General features: G+C 38.3%; 2 protein-coding genes across 5 annotated transcripts; one reads left to right on the top strand and one right to left on the bottom strand.

The window, feature by feature from the left end:
- Positions 1-895: 895 nt before the first annotated feature.
- On the top strand, positions 896-15,629 carry caprin1a (cell cycle associated protein 1a). Of its 4 annotated transcripts, none has more exons than XM_038283837.1 (17): positions 896-1,037; positions 3,682-3,816; positions 4,277-4,339; positions 4,514-4,600; positions 4,817-5,058; positions 6,379-6,461; positions 9,178-9,348; positions 9,428-9,477; positions 9,578-9,661; positions 11,477-11,632; positions 13,314-13,422; positions 13,501-13,565; positions 13,842-13,973; positions 14,222-14,381; positions 14,552-14,740; positions 14,836-14,939; positions 15,040-15,629. In XM_038283837.1, the coding sequence occupies exons 2-17, from the start codon at positions 3,682-3,684 to the stop codon at positions 15,124-15,126; spliced, it is 1,917 nt and encodes a 638-aa protein (XP_038139765.1). In that variant the 5' UTR covers positions 896-1,037; the 3' UTR covers positions 15,127-15,629. The 4 variants fall into 4 exon arrangements, with proteins under 4 accessions (XP_038139765.1, XP_038139764.1, XP_038139763.1 ...); XM_038283836.1 differs by lacking the exon at positions 896-1,037 and adding an exon at positions 1,043-1,174 and having other exon boundaries at positions 13,341-13,422; XM_038283835.1 differs by lacking the exon at positions 896-1,037 and adding an exon at positions 1,043-1,174.
- A 2,995-nt stretch (positions 15,630-18,624) lies between these two features.
- nucb2a (nucleobindin 2a) lies at positions 18,625-25,865 on the bottom strand. The gene is made up of 13 exons (XM_038283834.1): positions 25,728-25,865; positions 25,265-25,405; positions 24,926-25,033; positions 24,619-24,751; positions 24,421-24,524; positions 21,544-21,729; positions 21,279-21,369; positions 20,991-21,049; positions 20,815-20,907; positions 19,570-19,659; positions 19,295-19,465; positions 19,056-19,116; positions 18,625-18,969 (listed from the first exon to the last, which is right to left on the bottom strand). The coding sequence occupies exons 1-13, from the start codon at positions 25,749-25,751 to the stop codon at positions 18,743-18,745; spliced, it is 1,488 nt and encodes a 495-aa protein (XP_038139762.1). The 5' UTR covers positions 25,752-25,865; the 3' UTR covers positions 18,625-18,742.
- Between the last annotated feature and the right edge of the window lie 413 nt (positions 25,866-26,278).

Raw genomic sequence — 26,278 nt, 5'->3', positions numbered from 1 at the left:
CTGTGTGGTGCTCTGGCTGCAGCACCTCAGACTGGAAGAGATAAGAGAGGTGAGAACAGCAGAGAAGATCATCAGGGCTCCTCTTCCCTCCATTAAAGACATTTTATCCCAGCTCTGCATGTCCCGAGCCCGTAACATCATAAATGACGCCTCACACCCCCACCATGGACTGTTCTCCCTGCTGCCCTCTGGGAAGTGACTTTGAAGCATCCGATGCAGGTCCAGCAGATTCCAGAACAGTTTATTCCCCACTGCTATTAGTCTGCTGAATGTTTTGTAAAATGGTTTATTTTATTGTATTTTATTATATTTATTATATTTTATTATTTAAAAAATATATATTACTGTTTTTATGAATTTTTTTACTGTTTTCAAGGCTGCAATTTCAAAAAAGGGAATTGTCTAGAGAGCTGTTCTTGACGAAATTTCTTTTTGTTTACACTTGTGTATACAAAATGACAAAATAAATCTGTCTAAGTCTAAAGATAAAAAGACAACAGATATAAGAAAAGTTGTAATGTCCTGGAATATGTTTCTTTTAGATATGAAAATATCTGCACTCTATAGAGCTAAGGAAAGACTGCACAGGAGTTGACCTGGATTATTGATACATAATTTTATATGTATAGCTGGATATATAACTTAACTGAAATTAAATTATTGGGCAAATTTACAAACATGGATGTCCTTCAGAAACCGGTGAAAACTGGTTGATTGGCAGATATTTAAATATGGGATCATCTTTTCTTACGCTCTTGCTCAGCTGGTGTAATTCCGCATAAGAACTGTAGATGGCAGTGTTAAGTTTTTTTGTCTCGTATGTAGTAGTATCAGAGGAAGAAACGTTAGCATAAGGGTTCTACTTAGCTTTAGGTAAAAGCTAGCGTCAGCCGGTTTGAGCCTGAGCATCCTTCTAGAAAAGCACCACTTAAAGTAAAAAAAAAAAAAAAAAGACTGACTGACTGACTGTGCTGATCGTTTCACTTTTAACGTAAACCCAGGGACGAAAACTCTCTTTGAAGACAAAGAGTATAAAGGTATGCGACGCTTGCAATATAAATCGAGTTGCTATTTAATCTGAATTTTTAGAAATAAGTCTTTTGTCATGTTTTCCTCGAGACGGTTGGAAAACGGACTGGGTCGCTGCGTCCCTGGAGGATCTTTACTTTTCACGGTTAATACTTAACATCATGAAACAATGATATTCTTTAAAATAACCACTTTTTTTAGTCCATATTATAGCTTTAATTGACATTCGTTAGACTTGTGGCTTTGCCTGCATATTGTTCCAGAACATGCTAGTATAGGCTAACAATGGAAGAAGCTAGGTTAAATGATCCATGCAACGTTAGCTCTTAATCAGAAAGTCTGCTTTGATAAATGGACAGCGTAGAAACATAATTTACAGTTCATCATCCTTTAATGTCGCATTTATTTTTTTTATTTGTCGGAAATAATGTTACAACTGAAGTTTAAGAATATAACTTTAAGGCGCAGGCCCACATTTTAATTATGTTCAGTTCCTTTTTATCTTCTTTTGCTCACTTAGACCTACGTTTAACTGTTATCTTTAAAGGTCTAAGAAGAACAGTTTTATTCGTTTTTTTTTGTGTGTCGTGATCAGACAGAAGGCGGAGAGGTCCTGATTATCCCAGGTTTCCATGGCTAGCAACGTTTAATAAAGCTAATCGTTTTGTAAATTATTCAGGATATATTCCTTAAGTTTCCGGATGCATAGCAGGTTAAGCGACATCTGTCAGCAGTTTCTGTAGTATAAAGAATCATTATTGCCATTATAAAACCAAGATTCTGCTGTGAGCCTCGGATTAGAAGACACACACACAGAAATATGCAGATAGACTTTAAAAACAAAAAAAAAATTAAAATACAAAATACTCTTTCAAGACTCAGTATTTTTCTAAGATGTATAAAGTTCCTAGAAGAGAAACCTTGAATATACACCCCGGACGTAAAATATAGCAGAACATTTTGAAATGTTGGTTTAAAAACACACGTTTTTCTTCTACAGATAAAAATAAATAAAATAAAATGTCCTTACAGAATCCCATACTTTGCTTTATGGGGCTTATTTGCAACAGAATTTCAATTTAAAAGGTAATAGAACAAAAAACCAAACCGTAACATAAATTATTATGTATGGTGACTTTGAAAATAACTGCTCTAGCATAAGCTAACTTTTTATGGTAATATAAATATGACATTTAGTAATTGTACTTTTTTTTTCTTGAATATGTCTTGAAATAAAATGCTAATTTTCATTTAATTGAGTCTGCATTTTGTATTGTAAATGTTTTAATAATAATAGGCAATATTCTGCCTTGAGATAAAAAAAAAATACAATTATCTTAGAATCTTTATTTTAAGTGAAGTGAAGTGTTAAATTTTAAAGTTTAAATACATTTGTGGGAAGTTGGACCTTGAACGTGTCTAATTTAGCCTGTCCTCAACTACCAAATTAGTTTATTTCTGTAGTATAGGTTTGAAATTGGGCTCTACAAACTCTTTTTCAGTTTGGCTGGCCATGCTGTCTTAGAAGAACATGACAGGCATGAGCCCCAGCTATTTAGTTAAATGGAAACAACATAAAATGGATGGGGAATAAAGTTTATGTGTTAATGTTTTTACATATTTTCTAAGTTTCAGCCTGCATTAAAAAAAATCAGAAGTTGCTTTGAGAGGAAGACACACCCAGAGGAGATCATTACTAATCCATTGATTGCAGCATGAACAGCAACTGCTGCTTACTCATAAAAAAAATTATGGATTACTCTACGATTGCTTTACGTCATATTTTCAGAAGGAAATTCCATTTGATGCTTCATGCATACTGCTCAATGGGTTAGCAATATTGTCTTGCAGCAAGAAGATCTGGGTTCGATTCCCACCCCGGCTCTTTCTGCATGGAGCTGCATGTTCTCCCTGTGCATGTGTGGGTTCTCTTCAGGTACACCGGCTTCCTGCCACAGTCCAAAAACATGACTGTTAGTTCAATTGGTTTCTCTAAATTCAGAAAATTGATGGATAGATTCATGCAGCCTTCTGTTTACACAGGAATTTTTACAGACATTTTTTCCAATAGATTGACCCCCTATTACTTTACCAATTAATGGGAGAACAACTGATAATTAAACTGATCTTGTTCATATCTACTTTTTGTAAAGTTCTCAAAATCAGCCTCGGCTAATGCTCAAAATTTTTCATCAAAATTTTACGAGAAGTCCCACATTTGCAGTTAAAACAAATTTGTATTGTTTGCTGGAGGGTTCAGTAAAATGATATAGGAATATTGAATGATCTTATGTCATCGTACTGCTTTTGACTTTATCTTTAACAGCAACTTTAACGCCTGAAAGTGTTTTGTCATTTAAAAGGAAATTGGTGCAGGCGCAGACATTTTAAAATTGATTACCAACTAAAAAAACTGCACTCAGTGCACCCCTAATAACAACAGGTGTTACAGAGAAATGTTGCTAAATATGGGAATTTGTGTATTGAAGTCCCCAAAACATAAATAATTAACTTTTATATAATTTATGAAATATGCTTGAGGGTTGAACAGGTAGGTTATACTATGTAGCCATTAAAATAACATAACTCAGTAATAGAGACATTAGATAATTCTCATATGATGTTTTTCCCATTTTCAATGTGTCCCTTTAGATGCCTTCAGCAGCGGTTGGCAACAATGCTGTCCAGTGTGCCATTCCAGAGCTGGGAAATGGAAGTCAGTCTGAGACCATGAAGCAGTTTCTTGGTGTAATTGACAAAAAGGTCCGGAATATGGAAAAGAAAAAGGTAAAATTTTAAGAGTTATACAGATGGATGTTTCTTAATGCCTCCCTGTTTTGGTAGTCATTTTTATGTCTGTGTGTGTTATTTAAATTTCTGTTTTTTCATCTTCATAAGTTGTCAGAAGTTAATGCTCAGAGGTCATTTAAACAAGGATAAATATTTATAATTAAATTTCCCCAAGAATTTCGGAAAGCATGTTGTAATGAAAGCTGTATCGTCCATATTTGTTTTTAACATTTATTCTTCAGTCTGCTGGTATAAGCTGGTTTTATAGCAGAAAGAATGTTATGCTCTTTCAAACAATCCAGATAAGTTTTTGGAAGAAGAATTAATCTTTTCATCTTTATCCTTTCCTCTATTACTTTTTCTCAACTGTTGATGTTTTTTTTTATTCTTGTATTGCATTGTCATTTTTTCTCAGAGAACCTTTGTTGATGGTTCTGGTGTTTGTTTGTTTTTTCAGTCCAAACTTGATGACTATCAGGCCAGAAAGAATAAGGGAGAAAGACTGAATCAGGATCAGCTGGTAAGACGAGATACTGGAGGCTACTTAATATGCAGTGTTGCATTTTCACTTTTTGTTTTTTTAATTGTCTTAAAATATTCCCATAACCCAGTTAAGAAATATTTATGTTTATGGAATATGTCTTCGTGAAATACATGTTGATATGTTTTTTTTTTTTCCTTGATGTGTCCAAAGGAAGCCTTGTCAAAGTATCAAGAAATCATCAACAACCTTGATTTCGCTCGAGAACTGCAGAAGGGGTTCCTGGCTTTGGGCCATGAGGTAATTAAAACCTCTTTTCTTTTATTGTTTGTGATAAAACCTGAGGATTTCTGATGCTATCAGTACGCTGTTGATAATTTACTAAAGAGAGGTTTTTAGAAAGTTATTAGGAAAAAAATATCTCTCATTTGAGGGTGCCGGTACTAGCTGATGTTGACATTTGCTTTGTAGAGCTTGTGAAATAAAATCTACCAAAACTGCTCTGTGTATGTTTAGGTCCAAAAGGCAGTGAAAAAGTCTGCACGGCGAGAGCAGCTTCAACGGGAGGAAATGGAACAACGGCGGTTGAAGAAGGTTTTGGAGCTGCAATATTTGTTGGACCAATTAGGCGAGGACAGCGTGCGACAGGACCTTAAAAGACCCAATGCCTCTGGTTCAGCTCTGCTCACGGATGCTGACCTTGCATCTTTTGATGAGTTTTATAAATTGGTTGGACCTGATAAGAACTGTGATGTCAGGTATGTGGGTGCTTTTGATAGTCAGTGATTTTCTCTAAAGGCATTAATTCAGATGCATCTTAGAAGCTATAATATTATTCAATAGCTTTTATTTAAGAAATGAAGTTAAAATTGAGGAGTACAGGTACATATTAAGGTTGTTTCAAAAAAACACACAAATAAAAAAATTCAGGCTTATGGAAAAAACATTTTCTTTTATGAACTCAATATTTGGTCAGGGCTTCTCTTGCAGAAATTATTGCATCAGAGCGGAGTGGCATGGAAGGATCAGCCTTGAGCACCACTGAGGTCTAATTGTAGCCCAGGTTGCTCTGATAGCTGGATTTCAGTCATTTCCTTTATTGGGTCTGGTGTCATTTCCAACTGGACTGTAGCCCATAGATTCTCACAGTCAGAAGTGTCAAACCCCAGTCTTTGCTAGCCAGCGATTTTCAACCTTTGGATGTGTCCCTGATCTTGCACACCAAACTCAAATCGCTGAATTACCTCCTCAGGTGCTAATTAATTTGGTTATAATTATTGCTACCAGAGAAAATGAAATTGGCTTCACAATGAAGCTTATAAGCCTAAAGAAGCATAACATTTTAAGGCTTTCTAGCAACAGGTATTCTGCTACTCACTCTTCTCCCGACTCTGGGAAGATGATTTCCAAAACCCAACATGATTTACATCCAAACAACATCTTCATTTGGTTGAAAGGTGAAAAGCCGTAATGTTCAGATCCTCGAATCTGATTCTTTTCAACATCTATTATTGGACTAAAGTAAGACTAAATCAGACAGACTCAACACAGACCAATTGTAAACAAATATTTCTGGACTAAATCAAGACTATGACAGACCGATTAGATTTGGCCTAAAAACCAACGTTTAAATGACCGCTGGTGTTTGGGGCGACGCCTGTATTATCTGGTTCAGTAGTGGGCTGGATACCCCTGTGTGTGGTGACTGTTGAAGCTCTGGCTGCAGTCCACATCTCATAGGTCTCTCAGAAACTCTTAATTTAACTCTGCTTCACACTGTTCTCAAGGATTACTTTGGATGTCTTTTTCTTTCCGGTCAACTTTGCGTTAACGCTTGAATTAATGCAAATTAAATCCATCCCGGCCGTCGGCCATAAAAACCAATTTATATGTAATTTAAAGTTAAGGGAAGCTGAGATTTGGCTTTTCATTTGGTCGAAGATTGTAATCATTAAATTAAACAGTGCAAATATATTATCATGTGTCATCAAGCTTAGAAATGTTTGTGTTTTTTTTTTGTTAATTTTACTTTGAAATTCTGAAAATCTAAAATGACCAGTGAATAATTATTGTTCCAGATTGACTGACCAGTATGAGGAGGCTTCCCAGCACTTGTGGTGTCTGCTTGAAGGTCGAGATAAGCCTGTGGCAGGAACTACATGTAAGTATTTAGGGGAATTAAAAGTGTAAAAACTAATATCTATCATTCTCCTGAATGAATTTATATATCATAGAGGTGTTATTTGAGTGTTCCATTTATTTTTTTGAGCATTGTATATAAATATATGCTTGTGGTTATGATGCCAACATTGGCACATAAGGAAACGGCACAAATGAATACGAAGTAATTTTAGATTGGCGTCACGTGAGGCAGAGTTCAGGCATTGCCAGATCTTTGTAGCTCTGTGATAGAAGCAAGTGAGAAATAATTTATCAGCGATGCAGTTCCCAGATTAAAGTAAAAAAAAAAAAAGGCAATACAATTTGGAAATGGATTGTGTTTTTGAGCATTTGGTGCTAGTTCAGGAAGCGAAGAGGCTGAGGAGCCATGCAGAGGTTGATGCTTTCCTTCTGGACATGCAGGTTAAATATGCATGTTGTTTTTACATGGGGAAGTAAATTTTTTTTTAATAGTTGAAGCAAAGAAGTGTCTAGTGATACAGATTTTTGGAGTTTATCCTTCAAAATAAAACAGTGTTTTACATACACTTGAGTACTTATCTTTGCCTGGCCTGTAAGCAGATCTCGAGATTTCAGGCACAGTGTAGATTTTGGCCATCTCAAATGGATTTTTTTCTTAAAGCACTAACCCAGTGGGGTTTTAAAAACTCTGTTAAATGGCTCCTTCAGTCTTTTTTTTTTTTTTCCTTGATTTTTACATTACCGTATTTTCACGACTATAAGGCGCACTTAAACGTCTTTTTTTCCCCTCAAAATGTGCGGTGCGCCCTTTGGTGCGGTGCGCCTTATGTGTGTTGTAACTGCGACTTTTGAGACCACCTCATTGAGGAGATGATGAAAGAGTGGCTGAATGTAAGGAGACCAGGTGTTTTTTTTCCACTCATCACCATCGCTGTTAATATGTAACCCCATGCGTTCCCATCTCACAGCTGATGTGAAAAACATGGGGAAACAAATTAACCCTGTGCTCGCTGTTCAACCGCTCGACATCGGTGTGAACCGGACCCAGCATGTGCAGCAGAAGCAGCGAGTTTACATGCAAAGTCAATGGTTGACGAGCGTATAGGTGCAGCAAAAGGTCCCGCAGCGCGTTTTGAGCAGCAGGTGCAGCACGTGATCGGGAGCGTTTAAGCATCTGACGCACCGCCAACGCGCTGCTGCTGCTCGAGATGGAAAAATTGAAGTTTTGCTGCTGGACGCGCCGCATCAACCAATCAGAGAAGCTGATCTGGGAGCTGACAGCGAGACAGACACAGCGCTCTGATGACATATGATATTAAATGAAAAAGGCTGGATGGATGAAGAGATGATGAAAGCGTGGCTGAGGGAGGTGTATGTGAGGAGACCAGGTGGTTTTTTTCCACGCATCACCATCGCTGCGTGCCCATCTCACAGCCGATGTGGAAAAAAAGGTGAATCAAATGAACGCTGTGCTCGCTGTTATCCCCGGGGGTTTGACACAGGAACTTCAACCGCTCGACATCGGTGTGAAGCGGCCGTTCAAAGTAAGGCTGCGAGCGGCGTGGGAGCGATGGATGACCGACGGAGACCACAGTTTCAGGATATGTGGAAGGCAGCGCCGGGCAAGTTACGCCACCTTTAGCGGATGGATTGTAGATGCTTGGACTAACGTGTCTGCTGGCTCTGTTGTTCAAGCTTTTGCAAAAGCCGGCATTATTTCTGAGGAGCTGCGCTGCACGGAAAGTGACTCTGACAGCGAAGAAGGGGAAATTGGCATGTCTGATTTAGCGCAGCTGTTTTATTCAGAAACAGAGGATGATGACTTTGATGGGTTTGATTAATACTTTGTAATAAATACTTGAATAAAGCACAATCATACTCAGTTTTGCTCCCGCTCTATTTTTCTACCTGAAAACTTAATTCAACAGCAGCCTCTGGGCGGGTCTCCTCCTCTTCACCGCGGTGGCTGGCAGGTGTTTTTTCATCTAAATAATCTAAATCTTTCAGCTATATTTGCTGTGATCAGTGGGAATAAAGTAGTTTTAATATGTTTTTAAGTGAGAAAGTCCACCTGAAAACTTAATAATTGCAGTCAGTTCATCCAGATTATCTATTTCTGTCGGAGGCGCTCAGACCCCCACATACCAGCGGTGCGCCAACAGGAGAAATCCCTTCATCAGCAGCCTCTAGGCTGGGCAGCCTCCGGGTTCACGCAGTGGCTGGCAGGTGTTTTTCATCTAAATAATTTAAACTGCAGGCACCAGGATACCGGTAATAAAAGCGAACATATTCCGTCGGCGGGTTTCAGGATTTTAAGTTAATTTAGGAGTGACCACAGCGCTGTGTCATCTGCGATGTGTCTGTCTCACGGCCAGCTGCCAGGTTTGATTAATACTTTGTAATAAATACATGAATAAAGCACAGTCATACTCAGTTTTGCCCCCGCTGTATTTTTAAATACGCAGTAGAGGTATTTAAAGGTAGTAGAGGACATGTACCTGTATATAAAAAACGCGCCCTATAGTCCGGTGCGCCTTATGTGTGTGTTAAATACAGAAATGGGACACATAACTGAGAGTGCGCCTTTTAGTACGGTGCGCCTTATGGTCGTGAAAATACGGTACTTTCGAAAAAGGTAAAAACATGATCAATATTTGTAAGGGTTGATCCAAAAATCAACAGAACTCTGTATGATACTCAGGTAAACCTTTACTTGTCTTCCATCTTTGTTTTAGACAAGTCACTGAGGGACACTCTGGACAAACTACTGATAAGTGGCTACTTTGAAGGATCAGAAGCTAAACAGAATGGGGACTGTGAGACGGAAGAGACACCAGAAGAGACATCGGAGGAGCAGACAGCTGTGGAAGAAACTGCAGCTACTGAGGAGCAGCCTCCCGAATCTGGTAACCTGTCACTTATTTACTTAGAGATTTATTAGAAGTGTTTACTTTGTGTGTTCACTGCTCAAATGTTTTTTTCTAGGACCAAAAACTGAAAGTTACACAGAGCCTGTACAAGTGGAAACCACAGAGGTTGGGATTCGTTTTTTATGTATCATATTAAAAGCCACAGACATCGATATTTATGCCTGTCTTTATTATGTTTGATTGCAATAGTTGTTCTTTGTTGTAGTTTTTTAACAGGCAGTTTGTTCCAGAAACTCCATACAGTAACACAGACAAAGACCAGGTGGAGGAGTGGACTGTGGAGGCTCAGGTATCCTCAGATAAATTATCACTGTCCACCAAATACATTAGATGATCTGTTTGCCTTTAAACACATTTGAAATTTCATCCAATCCCTTTCAGTTTAATAGTGCATTGTGACCGGATGTCCACAGCGTGTTCGGTGGATTCGCTTATAATTCCTAAGCAAACCACGTGGGGGAGCGGTGAATCCCATGCGGTGAGAGCGTTCACTGGATGGATTGAGTTGTTATCAAACAGCAGCACCATATGGAGCGTGCTGAGCGCTGATAGCTAAAGTTTAAAAGCATTTAACTTTTATGTGAAATTGCGACACTGATACCAATCAGGGACTGGTTGTAGGTGAACCTTGTTTTATTTAAAATGGAATACAGAGAAAATGTTTTAAAAAAAACAAACTAAGGAATGCTCTCAAGAGGTTTTTAGGTGGCCCTTGGAAGCATTGTTCGTCGTCCTCCCTTACCTCCAGCACAGACCGAGGTCTGTCACTGCCCACCATCTGTGTTTTCTGCAGGAGTAGATTTCCAAGGAATTGCAGCCGAATCCGAACAGCAGCTCTGGATGAATGAAAGTGGACTGTTTGGTCTTTTTTTTCTGGGGGGGCTTTTCCAAAAATGTAAGGTCTCCCCAAAGCAATTCAGAAGTTGTTCACAGAGATCAAATTAGAAGCAGTTAAGTTTCACCTGTGCTTTTATTGTGAAATACCGACAGCAAGACCTTGACAGGAAGTGCTATGGAGTTGCCAGGGGTAACAGCAGGTCCAAAGCAAAGGGTTTGGAAGACTAGTGATTTACTAAATTTTAAACAACAATTCCAGCCTCTAAATAAGGTAAACGTGCCCACTGTTATGTTCCATATAAGCACAGGAAGGTCTTGTGATGTTCTGCAATGGCTTTATATTGGGAAAATGGGCTGATTGGTTTTTGCTTTAAGCCCAGGCTCCGGCTTTCAGTGTCCTTTGGCAAAACACTTCACCCACATTGAATACTGAAGGTGGTCCCACGGCCCAGTGTACAGCAGCCTCGCTTCTGTCAGTCAGCCTCAGCTGTGGCTACAATGTCGCTTGCCACCATCAGTGTGTGCGTTAAATGACTGAATGTATTGTAAATTACTTAGGTCAGGTCTCCTGACTTGAAAAAGCGCCATATAAGGACAGGTCAATTACCATCTAGAAAAATATTGAATATCTCTGAAACAACAGTAGCACACAAGACTTTTTTATTTTTACAAATGGCCACTTTAAATGCACAAGCCTGCACTAATGAAGCCATTACCATTCAGTCTATTTTTTCTATTTTTTTTTATGTCAATGGGATGTCAGCTTCACGCAGCAGAAAATCCTCCTATTTGATGATAAGATCCAGGATGTAAACACTGCATCTGAAACGCAGGGCAGTCAACCCTCCTGAAGGGCCCGCGGAAATGACCACAGACTCTGCGTTTAGTCTGAACGCACCATAAGTCTTCTGGGAAGTTTGTAAATGAGGTTGGGGAGTGTTTATTAATAGAAACATGTAAGCATTCTTCAAAAACTACATTTCTGTGATCAGACACTGATGTTGGGCATATTGGCTTTGTATCTTATTTGTCCCAAGAGCATGTATTCTGTTAGGATCACGGTTCCTCCTATAAAGGTTCAGTCATTTGAGGAATGGCAGAGACCATGTTTGCACAAAGCTCAAATGATGAAGTCCGAAATGTTGTTTAGGTTGCAGTTCCTTTTGTTAAAACTAGGGAAAGAACCCCACACACATGATACTTTGCAACATAGCATATTTAACTGGTCTTATTTTGGTCTTTTTAATATCCCTGCTTCTATTGACAGATAAATTCCCTCCAGAACCATCCCCCTGCACAGCTGGCTTCTGAACCCACCATTGCTGTCCACCAAGCTGCTCCTTCTGCCACTGACCCCGTAGTCAGAAAGCAGGTTGTGCAAGATCTCATGGCTCAAATGCAAGGGACTTACAACTTTATGCAGGTTAGAACAATATTACATCCTTTGCCAAGCGACTTGTTATTGTAAAATGTCAATATACACTTCAAACCTTTAAATGAAATGCTTTAACGTATCTTTAGAAATAATTATTTATAGGGTGTATAAAGAAGGTGATCATGTACGCTGTGTCCACATTTATCAGGCATGGTTTAGTTTTGGCCATATCATCGTTTTAATGTGCATTTTCCAAATCCAGGCTGTATAAACTTGAAGGCTTGTTGAGTATAAACATATCAGCTGATGTATATTTGTTTAATGAGGGAGGGTGGGGCCTAATGAGATCAACACCCTATATCAAGGTGTGCATAATTATGAGGCAGATTCTCTTCCTCAGACAAAATGGCCAAAAAAAAAGAGATTTAATTAACTCTTAACATGTCCAAAATATTAGTCTTCCAGAAGGATGCAGCACTCTTGAAATTGTGAAGATATTGTGGCGTTATCACAAAGCCATCAAACATTTAGTGTAAACATTCAATAGGGTGGCAAGAAATATGTTGAGAAACAAATTATGGAAATTAACTGCCAAAGATTTGCGAAGAATCGAATGTGAAGCTACCAGGAACCCATTATCGTCCAGTGCTGTCATATTCCTAAACTGTGATCTAACTGGAGATCCTAGAAATATAAGATGTTCAGTGCGCAGAGACATGGCCATGGTTAGGAAAGCTGAACCCAGAATCCCACTGAACAAGAGGCATAGGTTAAACGTCAATACATATCTGAAGACAGATTTTTTTCGGACCAATGAGATGAAAGTAGTTATTGACAGACCAGTAGGATGGGCCCGTGACTGGATAAGTAATGGACACAGAGCTCCAACCAGTACACCCACAACAAGGTGAAGGCTGGTATTATTAAAGATGAGCTATTTGGACCATTTCAGGTTAAAGATGGACTCAAAATCAATTCCCAAACCTACTACCGCTCTTTAGAAGACACTTTCTTCAAGCAATTGCACAAGAAAAAAGTCAGCATCTTTCAAGAGGTCCATGATTTTTATGCATCACACGCATTAGAGTACTCCACTATGCGGCTAGTCGGCAAAGTTTTAAAGATGAAAGAATAATGAATTGCCCCTTCCTTAACCCCATTGAGAACCTTTGGTCCCTTCTCAAACGTGAGATTTACAGATCATCGTTAACAGATCAAGAAACTGACACACTCCATGAATGGAATAAAAGCCTTTTTTTCTTTTACTTAATTAAATATTCAGGTTTGAGAGGTTAATAACATGACTGAGAGAGCTGTAGTACAACAATAAAAGTAATCCTCACAAGTACAACTTGCATAATAATTGTGCACACATTGTGCTCAGTGGAGTGATCATAGCGCTCTTCATCAACATTGCTGTCTGTCTCCCTGCCAGCTTGCAGAACGGCTTCTTTGATTGGTTGATGTGTTGCATCAAGTAGAAAAAATAAAAATTTTCCAACTCTAGCATCTTCTGCTTGTGAATTTTTGAACATTTTAGCAAAGTTTCCAGAGGGAAATTAGGGCGTACCAAAGCCATACATCCCAAAAACAGGGCATACAATTTCTAATATTTTTTGTAAAGGGCGTACAATGTATGCTTGTACACATTGCTAGCTAAAAGCCTGACCCAAACCATTGTATCATTACACTAACTTCAAAGCTGATAAAGGCATGGTTACATTGACAGGACTCCATGTTGGAATTTGACAACCAGGTTTTGGACCCAGCCATTGTGTCGGCACAGCCAATGAAACCTCTGCAGACCGTTGATCTGCAGCAGATGGGTGGCCCTACAAGTGAGTGATACTTAAAATTTTACCTAGCTTACACTAACGGACATCTTATTAGAATTGTCCCTTTTGCTTTGCTTTTAGTTGCTCACTCAGAACAAAGGCTTCCTCAGACGAATGCTGTATCTGGACCACAGGATTCCTCTCAGGTAAGAACAGAAAAGCATAAAATGATGCATGTTCTTTTGAGATACCTGGAAAGTCTGGTATCTCAAAATGTATTTTGTCAGGAAATTAAATGTATTCTAGGGATCACCTAGACGTTATTTTTAAGTGTTCTTTCTATGTTTTTACAAAGTCCTTTGAATAATGTACAGCATTAGCTAGAGGCTTCTAGTGTTATCGCTGCTCCCATTGCATCCGCTGACCTTTGTCATATTCCTTGTTTCCTTACCTTTCAAATTTCCTTCTGCCTGCCTTCCTAGACCTCTATGTCTCTGTCATCTGACCAGTCTTCTGCCCCATGTTCCCTGTCTACTGCCTTCCCACCTGTCTCCAAACATATCAACTCCGGAGGCATCAATGTGAACGCAGCACCTTTCCAGTCAGTGCAAGCGGTATGCTTTGGGTTCACTTAAGCAGCCTAGCAGCAAATATGTTTGGATTTGATCAATTCAGCTGAAACACGAAGCTTTGTGGAATTTAAGGCTTAGTCAGTATTAGAGCACAGTATTTAAAGGCCCTGTAACCAAAGTGGATTTTGTTCCATTAAAACAGGAAGCTGTGTTTCCCCCCCACCTCCACAGATCCCCAACAAATTGTTGCCAAATTAATTGATTTTTTTTATTTTATTTTCTAACTCCAGGTATTTAATATGAACGCACCTGTACCTCCACCCACCGATGTCCAAGCAGATGCCCTTAAGCAAGCCAGCCAGTTTTCTGGTGGCTATGGTCAGGGCTTTAACAGCCAATCAGAGAACACTGTAGAGCAGCCGGAAATACCACAGGAAAGACTACAGTCAGGTGAGATCACATGTAGTACATTATAGAACCTTTTACTGGACCACAGAGCAATCAAAAATGGAGAAGGTAGTTTTTTCAGCTTGGGGAAATGTTTGTAAGCTAGCTTATTTTAGTAACTCATCTATCAGTGCATTATAGACTTCTAAGATACTTTGACTCCCTTTTATCAGTTGTTGGTGGATTCCAGCCTCAAGACCAGGTCATGCCATCAGCAGGAGGTCATGTTGATCCCTCTGCAGGGTCGGGGTTCGGGCAGTCCAGCCAGTCATTTTACAGCAGCAGAGGCGTCCCCAGGGGTGGACCCAGGAACAACCGCAGCATGATGAATGGATATCGAGGCTCCTCAAATGGGTTTAGAGGTACTACATTAAACATGTCGTGGATGGAGCAGTTATGTTGTTTTAGTAACAGAGCAATTTTACCTGTGTGGTCTAATTTTATCGTCTGTTATCAGGTGGTTATGAAGGATACCGCGCTCCGTTCTCAACCGCTCCTTCCTGCAGTGGTTATGGCCAAACCCAATTTAACACATCGCGTGACTATTCCAGCTACCAAAGGGTAAGGCATGACTCACTTTAACCTCACCTAATCTGTGTTTGTTTTGTTTTTTCCCTTCGAATAAGCTGGCTAATCTGTGTTTACCTACACTCTCCTCCAGGAGGGATATCAGCAAGGCTACAAGCGAGGAACTGCCCAAGGATCTCGAGGAATGCCCCGAGCCAATGCTCAAGCAATGCGTTCTTAAAGGATCATGATAATGTCCTATTGCGCCACGTGGAACATTCAAGGTTTTGAATGTGTTAGCCCAAGTTCACTTTTCTAACGTTTATTTCTGATGGGTTCTTTTTTTTTTTACTCCCCCACCCCAAAACCACCCCCCTCATATTAATCAGCCTGCTGACATTTAGATCCTCTAAATGTTTTAACAGAACATACTCAAGTTCACCACATGTAGGATTCTCAGAGTCTGTGTCATGTATAACTACAAATAGATTTTCCTGTAAACTTGAAAGAGTTCATTAATTTATTTTTTTTACAAAGTAAATGCAAAAAATTTCCCTGCCACTGTTGATCGGAGTTCATAAGAATGGTTTACTTGTACCCTTTGCTGTTGAAGCTTTCCCTTTTGATCCTATGATTTTCTTAAAAGCGTCATATTTTTTTTTTTAACCCACTGTTGTGTTGCGCAGTAATCCATTTGTACACTGTTATTGGTTAAGACTGTTTCAATAAAGTTGTATCCTATGAGCCTCTGTTTAATGACTCCAAATTTTAGGTATGTTTTTATAGATGTTGCACTCAGCTGTGAGAATAGATTGATTTTAAGATAATAAATTTAACCAATGTCGGATACCTGCGTACGGAAGAGGATTAGGGCCACTGGAATTTTTTTTTTTTTTTTCAGTTTGATATGGGAAAAAAGTCAGAATTCTGACTTTAATTGAAGAATTTGGGATTTTAATGTAGATGGGCACCATGAAGGAAGAAATGTGGGATCAGTCAGCTTTACTGACAAAGATGTGAGTTGTTTGAGAGAGCCAGTGACACATTGGTGGAAAATGACGGAATTGGGCAACTTTTTACGTGCCCGAGGGCTCCCCTCATTAATGGAGGAGCAGAAGGTGATTAAAACGAGAGCTATATTTACAGGCTTTTGAAGAATTTTCTACAGTTGTCCTGCCATTAATGTGCAAAACCAAGAGAAAGGGGGAAAAAAAAGATGAATTAACAGTGTTCCTAAAATATTTTAGCTTCAGATATCACTGGAAGAAGAAGCCTATAAACCCAGTTTTGTCAGTTAAGCACTGATAGATTTCAATAGGTTTATTTCTAAAACAAGATTTACATTTTTAAGCAATTATTTTTTATCGGGTTCCTCTTGAGCAGGGTTCTCCATCCATGGTCTTCAAGATCTATTTTCCTGCATATTTTAGATGCATCCCTGCTCCAAAGAAGCTGTATCAAATGAATGGCTCATTACCAGGCCTTTGCTAAATATGATAGAGTGCTGAAGAGATCATTTGAACGAGCTATTTCAGAGGAAGGATGCAGCTACAGTCTGCATGACTGATCTTAAAGACCAGGAATCCCCTGTTCAATTGGATCTTGCGAACCATTAATTTGTGAGTCTACGTGTCAATCATTAGCAACAGATGGGTACACAAGACCTTTGCTTTAAAGAATTTAAAGTGAACATTTTATATTTTCACTAATGGGAAGATATTTAAAATCCTACACTTTCCCACTCCCAAGTAACCATCCGTTATATAAGAAACTACAAAAAAAAATTCTGAAAAGGTAAACAGATTTATTATCTTGAACTGAGGTTTTTTGTTTTTGCAAATGACTGGTATACAGCAGGGAGAATTCAGAAACCCAACGTGTATATTCTGTGAGGTTATATAAAGCCTTGTTTTTAAAGGATCATATGACAGAAAACATAAAAGATTGAATATAAAGTAATAGATCTGCCTATAACGCAGTAAGATGTCCCACTGCTTCATTAAACCATCTCAAAGAAATGCTTGAAACCATAAACCAAGTAGTTTTGATGAAAAAGGAACCTGCATATCACTCCAACTTAACCAGTACCTTTTTAACAGACCACACAGCAATAGGATTAAAATACAAATAAATCTCTTAAGTTAATTATGGTCATTTTACAAACATGGTACATATGAATTTGTATAACAAGTTTTATTCAAAATAGTCAATATGGTTATTTTTTGTTCCACATGATCAATTCTATTCTAAGATGTAAAATCCTTCCAGAAGCATGCAATAACCGTTTCCACAAAGGTCCTTGTGGTTTTTTCTGCCTCTGAAAATGCTTGTTTCCCAACTTCAACTAACCTAACAGCCCAGATCTGTATAGTTCTATACGTGATCAAACTCAAATCTTTTTGGGGAAATGAGCGGCATCTAGAAGAACCTTCTGAGCTGACTGGATAAAGCAACACCTACTGCACCCCTTCCATGTGTTGGTTTTAGCCAATCACAGTATCGAATGAGATAATGAGGGGACATGAGAAAACAACTTATTTTGTTTTCTCACACTTTTTCTGTTCCTTCTTCTAAAGATGAAATCCTAGATTCTGACAAACAGATGTTATAGCAGCAGCTACATGTACGCTCTCCTGCCTTGCCATGTTCATATTGGTTCTACTGCGGATTCAGCAGCTCGTTTTGGTCAGCGCTGTATGTCTCGCCTTAAAACACAACGGTGCACCGTGATTGGCGGACCCCTTTTTGGGGTCGGTCTTGAATAGTTGAAGCATTAGCGGTATAAGATGGATTCTCGTGTTTCTGAATATGCCGTGAGAATTCAGCTTAGAGGCAAGGTTATGCTTCATCATATCTAAATTACGTCAAAAGACTCAGGGCTCAATGAATCAGGTGTCGATTGAAGAAGGGAAACATTTAAACATGCAGAGCACCACAGATAGAACTAATTATATACTCAGTATTAAATTACAATAGAGATTTTGCAGGACTTAAAAGTTTTTTCAAATCTCATTTTTTTTCTTTCCTCCACTCATTTCTAGCACCGTTATTTGGGGGAAAAAAACAAACAAAAAAAAAAAAACAGGAGGCAGCAGCTGGAGTGTGCCGTGTTGGGCAGTCTAAGGTAAACATCCAACAGATAACTTTGATAGAAACGTCCTTTTCAGAAGATTCTTTTTTTTTCTCTCTCTCTCTCTATATATATATATATATATATATATATATATATATATATATATATATATATATATATATATATATATATATATATATATATACATATATATAAAACTAGACTGCATCAAAAATGTCTTTAATTTAGAAATGAACTTGAAGATTCAGCATAAACAGAAAACGTAAATTCAGCCTGTTTTTGCCTTGAGTTTACATGGTCTCTGAACTGTAGAAAATGTTAAAAATAATAAATTTCTTTCACCATAAAAAAGGAGTGTAGCCAGATTTGAAGCTAAGCGTTTTTTTTTTTTTTTTACTTTAATCCTCTTTCAAACTGTAATGCATGATTCCAATAACCTCTCCAATCAATATAGTATAGTCAGCTGCTCTATATGCATTTCAAACATCCATCTTAATTTCTAGCATTTCTCTTGCAGATATATATGCCATTGACGGATCAATTTATATTCTATTAATTAGGTCATTTGAAGATTACTGACATCAGACACATTTATCTGGGATAACAGATCTGATATGTGCCAATCTTCATTTTCAGTTAAAGAAAACCAACATAATGGTTAAAGTGGTCTTTTCATTGGGAGAAATGACTCCTCTTTTAAGCACGGGTTGAAATACAGCACAAGTCTGCTGTTGATTTTCTGTTATTTGTACTGATGGCACCGTTATGGTAGGTTATGCTGGCCTTGTGCAACTCCCTGCTGGTTTGGTGGTTCGTCGTGGTGCATCTGGGGGGGACCTTGCTGCGGTAAGTCTTGATTGGGTTCGTGATGCTCCTGTTGTGTGTCTTGATGGTGCTGGGGAGTCTCATGGTGTCCTGGCGGTTGAGCTTCTTGATCATGATGCAACTGGTTGTCAGCTGCATGGACCTCAGGGACAATGTTTCCTTCGACTGTAATATGATACAAAAAAAATGTTTTTACGTTCATTGCCCTAGTGGACAATAAAAACAAATAAAATCCTGGAAACGGCACTTACTGTGAACTTCTGGTGGAGGCTCTACATTCTCAGACTTCAGTCGTTCCATATGCTCAACAGCCTGTAATGAGTTTCGTTTAAGTCTAAATATTTGGATGTTGTGTATGTGTTACCAAGCAGGCAAATGCTTTGAACAGCACACATTCACCACTCTGACAAATCTCATCATCCTTATAGTCATTTTCTAATTCAAATTGCTAAACATCCAAACCCAGGTTCAGGTACTATTCACTATTTACCTGCTGGAGTTCAACTTTCTGTGCATTCAGCTGTTCCTGCTGCCGCTCCAGCTCTTCTCTCTGTTTCTGAAGATCAACAGCCTTCTGATTGAGATCCTGTTCTTGCTGCGCCAGATGCTCCTCAAACTCCCTCATTTCTTCATCTGTATAAGCTTGATTCTGCTCCAGAGTCTAACCAAAATACATTAGGACATCATTTCTAACATATATGCATCCTTTTACCTAACAGGAATTATTACCAATTCATATTGCTACCATCTCATTCCGTATCTTACCTCCCAGCTATCTGGCTCCAGGAATTCTTTTTTCTTTGTAGCAACCAGGAACTCGTCTAAAGACACCAACCTGTCTTTATTAGTATCCACCTAAAGCAGAAAGGTAGAGCGGCGAGCCTTTTAGATCGGACTAAACTCTAATGAAAAGTTTATGGCATTAGATGAAACATCAAATCCAACCGTTATTTATAGAAGAGATGGATCTGGACACTTTATTAGGTACCGGTATATCCATTCAATTACCTGTTAGCACAAAGCGAATCAGCTAATCACTTGGCATAAAGGGATCTGGATGACTTACTAAAGCTCAAAACCAAGCATCAGAATGGGGAAAAAGAAGGATTTAGGTGACTTTAAATCTAAAAGGTCTGGCCTGAATTTCTCAGAAACCGCTAATATACTAGAATTTTCACTTCCAACATCTCAGATTTTCAGAAAATAGTCTGAAAAAGAACAAGAATGATGTGACTGGTTCAGGATGATAAGTCGAGTGATGATTTTCTGGTGAAGGTATTCGAATCGCTCTCGAGGGAGATAATCTGTATCAGCATCAGCCTTAGTTATCATGTTTCAGTCGTTTTCTAGTCAGAAGTTATGCAGAACATGGAAGCAGACATCTTGTCTTGAATAAATAACTTAGGCTGGTAGTGATCTTAAAACGTACTGAATGAGCATCATGTGGCATAGCCAAGTATTGTTGTCAACCATATCAATCCCTTTTAACCACAGTCTATGAATCAGTAGATATTTTTCCCCCCAAAAGCAGAAAAAAGCACCATTCCACAAAAATAAAAAATGATCTCAGATGTTTTAGTTTAAAAACACAACAATAAATTGTGTTTTCTCCAATAGTTTCCATACTGAGAGAAGTAAAATACAATACAGCACCTTTGGAATGGAAGAAACACTCTCAGTAGTTAGTCCAATAACTTGCTGAATCAATACCCTGAATAATTAAGACTGTTTTGACAGCGAAAGGTGGTCCGATTCAGGTATTGGCAAACTTTACATAGTAAAATAACCCGTGACTCTATGACCTTCATCAAATTTGCATGGGCTGGCAGGGAATCAGTAACTGGCAAGTCCTAAAATTCTGGTTATACACTCATGATCTGAGCTGATTTATTATCTATAGACACAACAAGATTGCTAATTAAATAACATTATTATATAAATGAGCAAATAAATGCAACTTTCAATTAAAATCAAATTTGTATCACGTCGTAGCAGTTTTGCTAGCTTTACCTCATTCATTACATGTTCTCTCATCCGCAGCCTCTCCTCTTCCATCTCCACCATATCGTCCTCTTCATTAGTGGGGTCATAGATTTTTTCTAGCTGAATTCAAAACAGGGCAACAGTTAGACCAAGGAAAGGTTTGTAAAAATGGAAGATTATTTTCAATAAAGTGTTTTTTTTACCTCTTTGGTGAACAAAGCTTCAAGCTCCTGTTCGTCGAAGAAACCATCTCCGTTAGTATCTACATTAAAAGATGATTGAAAAGAGAGAAGTATGTAACATAATGGTCTCCCGGTGAAAGAAAGCTGTTGGGCTATCATCTAGCTCTGGGACATTTATTCCAAGAACAAAACAGGAAAATCTTTTTTTTTTTATAAAAAGTATAATCCTTCCAAGTGCTAAAAATGATTTAGCACTATAATAACAGCTCATAATCCTATTTCACTGGGTGGTTGCTAGTAAAAATTTACCATGCAGGTTGAAAAAGGTCTTTGGATCAAAGTCCTCAGGGTCTAAGCCATCAGCCTCCTCCCAAACTTCTTTCAGTTGATTCTGGCTACCCTACATCGTAGAAATAAAACATAGCTGAGGTTATTTTCATACCCAGACAGAATAATATGCCAGAATTGTATTAAATTCCACTGTGTGATAATCACTTCTTAAGTGTCAGTCAATTCCTAAAAATAGTAAAACCACAAAATATTTATGAATCCTTTTGCAGTCAATGACATTTACCGGGTGGTTGACTTTAGGGTGATCAGCATGCTTCTTCCTCATCTCCTCATAGTGCTCCTCCTCTTTCTGCCTCTGCTCCTCATCTAGGGTCTTCAGGTGCTCCCGTCTGTCGTGCTCCTTCATCATCTCATACCTCTTAAACTCCTCATGTCTCTCTTTGTCAAAATTCTCCAGATCGTTTGTTGCCTGAAAGAAGGTGAAATATTTTGGTAGGGTTAGAAACGTACCTTCTAAACACTGCAATGATTTCCTCAGCCGTCTACACTGATATATCTCATGGTTCATTCATCCAGATGCAACAAACATTGCTTATGTAATTATTTTATGGTTCTTATTGAGATTTCCAGACCGATTAGATTTCTGTTCTGCCATCTTTGTATCAATGCTGACGTGTGAATATAAACCCTGATTATTAGATACAGGTGCTGGTCATAAAATCATGAAAAAGTAGATTGATTTCAGTAATTCCATTTAAAAAGTGAAACTTGTATATTATATTCATACATTACATACAAACTCATATATTTCAGATGTTTATTTTGTTTAATTTTGATGATTACAAATGACAACAAATGAAAATCTCAAATTCATCATATCAGAAAATTAGAATATTACTGAAGACCAATAAAAACAAAGGATTTATAGAAATGTTGGCCAACTGAAAAGTATGAACATGAAAAGTATGAGCATGTACAGCACTCAGTATTTAGTTGGGCCTCCTTTGGCCTGTATTACTGCAGCAATGCGGCGTGGCATGGAGTCGATCAGTCTGTGGCACTGCTCAGGTGTTATGATAGCCCAGGTTGCTCTAATAGTGGCTTTTAGCTCTTCTGAATTGTTGGGTCTGGTGTATTGCATCTTCTTCTTCACAATACCCCATAGATTTTCTATGGGGTTAAGGTCAGGAGAGTTTGCTGGCCAATTAAGAACAGGGATACCATGGTCCTTCAACCAGGTACTGGTAGCTTTGGCACTGTGTGCAGGTGCCAAGTCCTGTTGGAAAATGAAATCTGCATCTCCAAAAAGTTGGTCAGCTGCAGGAAGCATGAAGTGCTCTAAAACTTCCTGGTATGTGGCTGCGTTGACCCTGGACCTCAGAAAACACAATGGACCAACACCAGCAGATGACATGGCACCCCAAACCATCACTGACTGTGGAAACTTTACACTGGACTTCAAGCAACGTGGATGAAGTGCCTCTCTTCTTTTCCTCCAGACTCTGGGACCTTGATTTCCAAAGGAAATGCAAAATTTACTTTCATCAGAGAACATGACTTTGGACCACTCACCAGCAGTCCAGTCCTGTTTCTCTTTAGCCCAGGCAAGACGCTTCTGACGCTGTCTGTGGTTCAAGAGTGGCTTGACACAAGGAATGCGACAGCAGAAACCCATGTCTTTCATACGTCTGTGTGTGGTGGTTCTTGAAGCACTCACTCCAGCTGCAGTCCACTCTTTGTGAATCTCCCCCACATTTTTGAATGGGTTTTGTTTCACAATCCTCTCCAGGGTGCGGTTATCTCTCTTGCTTGTACACTTTTTTCGACCACATCTTTTCCTTCCCTTCGCCTCTCTATTAATGTGCTTGGACACTGAGCTCTGTGAACAGCCAGCCTCTTTAGCGATGACCTTTTGTGTCTTGCCCTCCTTGTGCAAGGTGTCGATGGTCGTCTTTTGGACAACTGTCAAGTCAGCAGTCTTCCCCATGATTGTCTAGCCTATAGAACTAGACTGAAAGACCATTTAAAGGCTTTTGCAGGTGGTTTGAGTTAATTAGCTGATTAGAGTGTGGCACCAGGGGCCATCAATTTTGAACCTTTTCACAATATTCTAATTTTCTGATATGATGAATTTGAGATTTTCATTTGTTGTCATTTGTAATCATCAAAATTAAACAAAATAAACATCTGAAATATATGAGTTTGTATGTAATGTATGAATATAATATACAAGTTTCACTTTTTAAATGGAATTACTGAAATCAATCTACTTTTTCATGATATTCTAATTTTATGACCAGCACCTGTATATCTAAACAAAAATCAGAAGGTATTCAAAATATGACACAGAGTTATTTAGTGCTGCTATTGTTATTGCTAATGGTTCATGTATCTGTGACTGTCTACTTCAACCCCTCTAAATACATGAGGATTGAAAAATGTTGCTAATTCAAAGGTGAATCAGGAGAAGGCTGTCAAAACATAAAGATACGGCTGTTTAGAAAAACAGTGGCAAACTAAAACTTTAAACAGAAAGGCAAATTAAAATGTCTGTATTATTACAGAATATAATGTAAAGGTGATGCAAGGTTCAAGCAACAGTGCAAGTTCCAATGAGCAGCAATTGTGCCCAGATAAGGAAAACTGAAATAGGTCTGCACATTTAATTACTGAAAGAGAAACCGAACAGTTTGTGAAAGAATATTTTTTGTTGGCTATAAATCTGTCATTTTTAGCAATATTCTCAAAAGTTGAGTTGTATGATTAAAATAAGCGAGGAAACTTTAGAAAGGGATAGAGTTGCATTAGTACAAGAAATGCATAAAAAAAAAAAATATATATATATTATCTCTGAATAAGTAAAAACCAAACGAAAAGGGGCAATTGTTTGGATTTCCACTAGTTTTAGCATTGATATAGTCTTTTAAAAGTCTGCTTCTGTTCATCAAAACATGAAATAAATACTAACTTTAAGAGTAAATGAAAAGCACTGAGACGGGATTAAACTCCACAATTAATATCAATTAGATGTTTGTTTTTCCACATTTTTGCATCTATTTGAAATTACACAACAGTAAGTTACACTGGTAAGCCGCGCTTGCATAAACTCTAAGATTTATGTTCAAACTATGACAAAGTATGACTAAGGGAAAGATATTACCGATTTAATGAGCCGATCCAGATCTTCCACTTCAAACGTATGTGGGTTCATGTGGTTCAGATGCTCAAACTGCTTTAAGAGAGCCTGGTGGTCCACAGCTATATCTATTCAAAAGGTACATTTTAAAAATATATACATTTTTTTAAGGCTGATGCATTCAATTACAGAAATACTTTGAAATTGTGCTAAAATTCCTACCACTTCCTCCTTCTAGATCGTGTTTGGCCTTAATCAGGGTCCGCAGTCGATTTACTTCTTGTCTTTTTAATTCGTCCAATTTCGTTCTGACATGATGGCTGACAAAGTCCAGTTCTTGAGCCAGCTTACCTTGCTAAATGACAAACAAGGGAGGGTAAAAGTTAATCTGAGGAAGCATGTCTTAATCCATTTTAGGGAAAATGGTAATATTACAATCAAGTATAGCAAAGCATTTCTGATGTACTATACTGTGTTTCTAAGGCATTATAACAGTGTTATAGAGCCAAAATAAAGAAACCCAGGATACCTTGATGTCTTCCATGTCTGTATTGTGCAACTTTTCTCTGAAATGTTGATCTTTCTCAAGAAAATCAATGACTTCCCTTAGGTAGCGATCATAATGGAGTCCTGTGTCCTGTAAAATGCAACAAAGTAATCACTTAATCAATCAATACTTATATTGTATCATCCTACAGGTGCAGTTAAGTTTCTAAATAGATTATTTAAGAAACCTTGGTCCTTAAATAACATTTTTAAATGTTTTTTTATCTATAAGAGCAGGTGGCACTAAAACAGTCATACTGTTACGTTCAAACACATTAATCAACCTGTTTCATGGGGTTGTGCCTAAAATAAATCTTTTTACCACATTGGCTGGAGGCTCTTCGGTTTTTTTCTCTGCCTCTTTGACTTTTGTCTTGTCGATGCCGATGGGAACAGCCTGTAAACACTGGAGCTGCACCAGCAGCACAACCAAACCGGTGACAAGAGCCCAGCTACAGCACATCTGGACATAAACACAATGACATATCAGTCGCTACATAACATACTTCAAAATACAATGTGTTTGTGTATTAACCCGAGTCAGCAGGTTCGTGAAGCCTGCCTTCACTACATCAGTGGCTAATAATAATTTGGAGGAAGTTGATAGTGTTAGCTTTAGCAACGCTTCTCTCAGATCTGACATCAAAAATAAAATCAGAGGCTAGGTCAACATAGCCTTATTGGTTTTAACATCATAATTTACATTAAAAAAAATGTTCCTGACACTGACTGCGATGTTATCAGATCAACTACCATGAACCACTGACATGTCACTGAATACTCACTTTAACAGAAACCCTGTCCCCCATCTGCTCTGCTGCCCTGTCGTGTTGCTGCTGCTCAGCTGGTTCTGTGTGCGCCGCTACCAAGCTAGTCAGCAAGATGGGTTGCACACCAGTTAGCAGTAACGTGATTGGCTACTTCAGCAGCTCCCGGAAAATGAGCAGCAAGTTGCGTTGCATTGAATCTTACGTGGCGACGTGACGACAGAGAAGTGGGCGTTTCCTATTGTTTATCAAATTAACACATTTTGATTATTGTTTTAATTAATATATTAACTATATTTTCAACACCAAATAATTAAAAGCGTATCTTATCTATCTATCAATCTATCAATCAATCAATCAATCTATCTATCTATCTATCTATCTATCTATCTATCTATCTATCTATCTATCTATCTATCTATCTATCTATCTATCTATCTATCTATCTATCTATCTATAGATAGTTATTCACTTTAACTCTCTTTTATGATTTATGAGCTTTTTTTGCCCTCATCTACAGCACTTTGAATTGTTTTACCACTGATATACTGTATAAATAAAGGTAACTT

Source organism: Cyprinodon tularosa, unplaced genomic scaffold, assembly GCF_016077235.1.
Source record: "Cyprinodon tularosa strain WSP-4 unplaced genomic scaffold, ASM1607723v1 ctg197, whole genome shotgun sequence".
Lineage (NCBI taxonomy): Eukaryota > Metazoa > Chordata > Actinopteri > Cyprinodontiformes > Cyprinodontidae > Cyprinodon > Cyprinodon tularosa.
The sequence above is the reverse complement of the archived record's forward strand: the minus strand, read 5'-3'. Positions and strand labels throughout refer to the sequence as shown.

Excerpts from the sequence above, each read along its gene's own strand:
- caprin1a (XM_038283835.1), top strand. The coding sequence starts at position 1,106 with ATGTTTTCCTCGAGACGGTTGGAAAACGGACTGGGTCGCTGCGTCCCT. Across the intron at positions 4,601-4,816 it reads TCCTGGCTTTGGGCCATGAG|GTCCAAAAGGCAGTGAAAAA; the intron begins GTAATTAAAACC and ends GTGTATGTTTAG. Across the intron at positions 13,423-13,500 it reads GCAGATGGGTGGCCCTACAA|TTGCTCACTCAGAACAAAGG; the intron begins GTGAGTGATACT and ends CTTTGCTTTTAG.
- nucb2a (XM_038283834.1), bottom strand. The coding sequence starts at position 25,751 with ATGGGGGACAGGGTTTCTGTTAAA. Across the intron at positions 25,034-25,264 it reads AAGAGCCTCCAGCCAATGTG|GACACAGGACTCCATTATGA; the intron begins GTAAAAAGATTT and ends TGCATTTTACAG. Across the intron at positions 24,525-24,618 it reads CGATCTAGAAGGAGGAAGTG|ATATAGCTGTGGACCACCAG; the intron begins GTAGGAATTTTA and ends CCTTTTGAATAG.